This window comes from Branchiostoma floridae, chromosome 1 (genome assembly GCF_000003815.2).
Source record: "Branchiostoma floridae strain S238N-H82 chromosome 1, Bfl_VNyyK, whole genome shotgun sequence".
Lineage (NCBI taxonomy): Eukaryota > Metazoa > Chordata > Leptocardii > Amphioxiformes > Branchiostomatidae > Branchiostoma > Branchiostoma floridae.
In genome coordinates, this window is record NC_049979.1 from 34,074,249 (window position 1) to 34,075,871 (window position 1,623).

Sequence of the window (1,623 nt, forward strand, 5' to 3'; positions counted from 1 at the left end):
CGTAGTCTCAGGATGAGCAGCTCCAATGATTAACAAGTTCATCATCTTCCTGGTGGGGCTGATCGTCGTAATGCAAGTAGTGCACATCACGCTACTCTCCAGGCTGGACCGGGACCGCGGCCGGAGCCCCTCCTCCATCCAGACCGAGGGTGGGGAGCACTTCAGCCCGCGGGAGGGGAGGCGGCTGGCCGGGAGTAGCAGCACCAGCCGGGGGAACCTGAGGAAGAGCAGCGCGAAGCTGTCCAAGGGCAGCCTGGACGTCAGCGGTCAGTACCGCATCCATAACTTCTACATCCGCAGCGATGATGCAGCTAACGGGGACGTGCAGCTGGAGGATGCTACCTTGGTAACGCAGTGCTCCGTGCAGAATCTGTACCACATCGTGGAGCTGAGTGTGAGATGGGATGGACCCGTCTCCGTAGCCATCTTTGCACCCGGTGAGAACGCAGCATTTGCAGATGACATTGTGGGCGGACTGAGACGGTGTTATCCACTTATTCGCAAGTACGTTTCATTCCACTTGGTTTACCCAACGTCCAGGGAGGCCATCATCTACGAGGAGTCCCCCACCTTACTCAACACACCTTGCCAGGACATCCTCCATCTTGCCAAGTACCACAAGTCAGCCACTCTGAACTATGGTGCAGAGAAGGAGCCATATCCCAACAACCTGCTGCGGAATGTGGCTCGGCAGGGATCGTCGACAGAATTCATCTTCGTGGTAGACATCGACATGCTCCCCAGTGAGAAACTGAGGACTGACTTTGTTCACTTCGCCCTAGAAAACAGATTATTTGACTCTAGAACAAGTCTGGTCTCGGATCACCTGGACACAGTGTACGTGGTTCCAGCTTTTGAATTGCAGCTGAACGCATCTATTCCAAAAGACAAGACAGAGCTGTTAGAGGCCTTGCAGCAGGGTCAGGCCAGGCCATTTTATCGAGACATTTGCTGGAAGTGTCAGAGTTCCACTGACTATGATAAATGGACAGCAGCAAAGTCCTCCTCCAAACGAAGGCTGGATGTTGCCTACAACGTGACTTGGAAGGATCCATGGGAGCCGTTCTACATCGGCCGGTGGTCGGTGCCCCTCTATGACGAGAGATTCAAGCAGTACGGGTTCAACCGCATAAGCCAGGTACAACAGTTAAAAAACTACTATTCCTAGTATTTTTTTCCTACAACTGTTCCATGCATTTACATACTATTAGGTAGTCTGAATTGTAGTCTCTACCAGACTCCCACCTGGCCAAATAGGGGACTTTGGCCAAGTTAGAAATAAAAGCCTGGTAGGAGTTGATTGGCCTAGGAGTGTTGGCCGGCCTGGCTCAAACTGTACTCCTCTGGAATGTTTTCTGTCTAATTTGGCCAATTTTTACTATTTTTCCAGCGACCTGGGGAGCCTAGTAGAGGCTATTAACTGATAGTATATTGACAACAATACAGATTCAATTTTTTGTTTGCCATAGCAATAGGCTTTGTGTCAACTACATGTATTCACTGTTTGCTCACATGCTGTAAAGGCTAATCACATTCTAAACATGTTCACGCTGCCAGACAATGGCCGTTTCGCCCTGTGCCTATTACGGTAGATTGGAGAGGCAAATTTTTCTGGTAGCAGCA

General features: G+C 50.6%; 1 protein-coding gene across 1 annotated transcript; it reads left to right on the forward strand.

Moving 5' to 3' along the window:
* Positions 1 to 6: 6 nt before the first annotated feature.
* LOC118410851 (beta-1,4-glucuronyltransferase 1-like) lies at positions 7 to 1,563 on the forward strand. The gene has a single exon (XM_035812703.1). The coding sequence runs from the start codon at positions 26 to 28 to the stop codon at positions 1,166 to 1,168; it is 1,143 nt and encodes a 380-aa protein (XP_035668596.1). The 5' UTR covers positions 7 to 25; the 3' UTR covers positions 1,169 to 1,563.
* Positions 1,564 to 1,623: the final 60 nt, after the last annotated feature.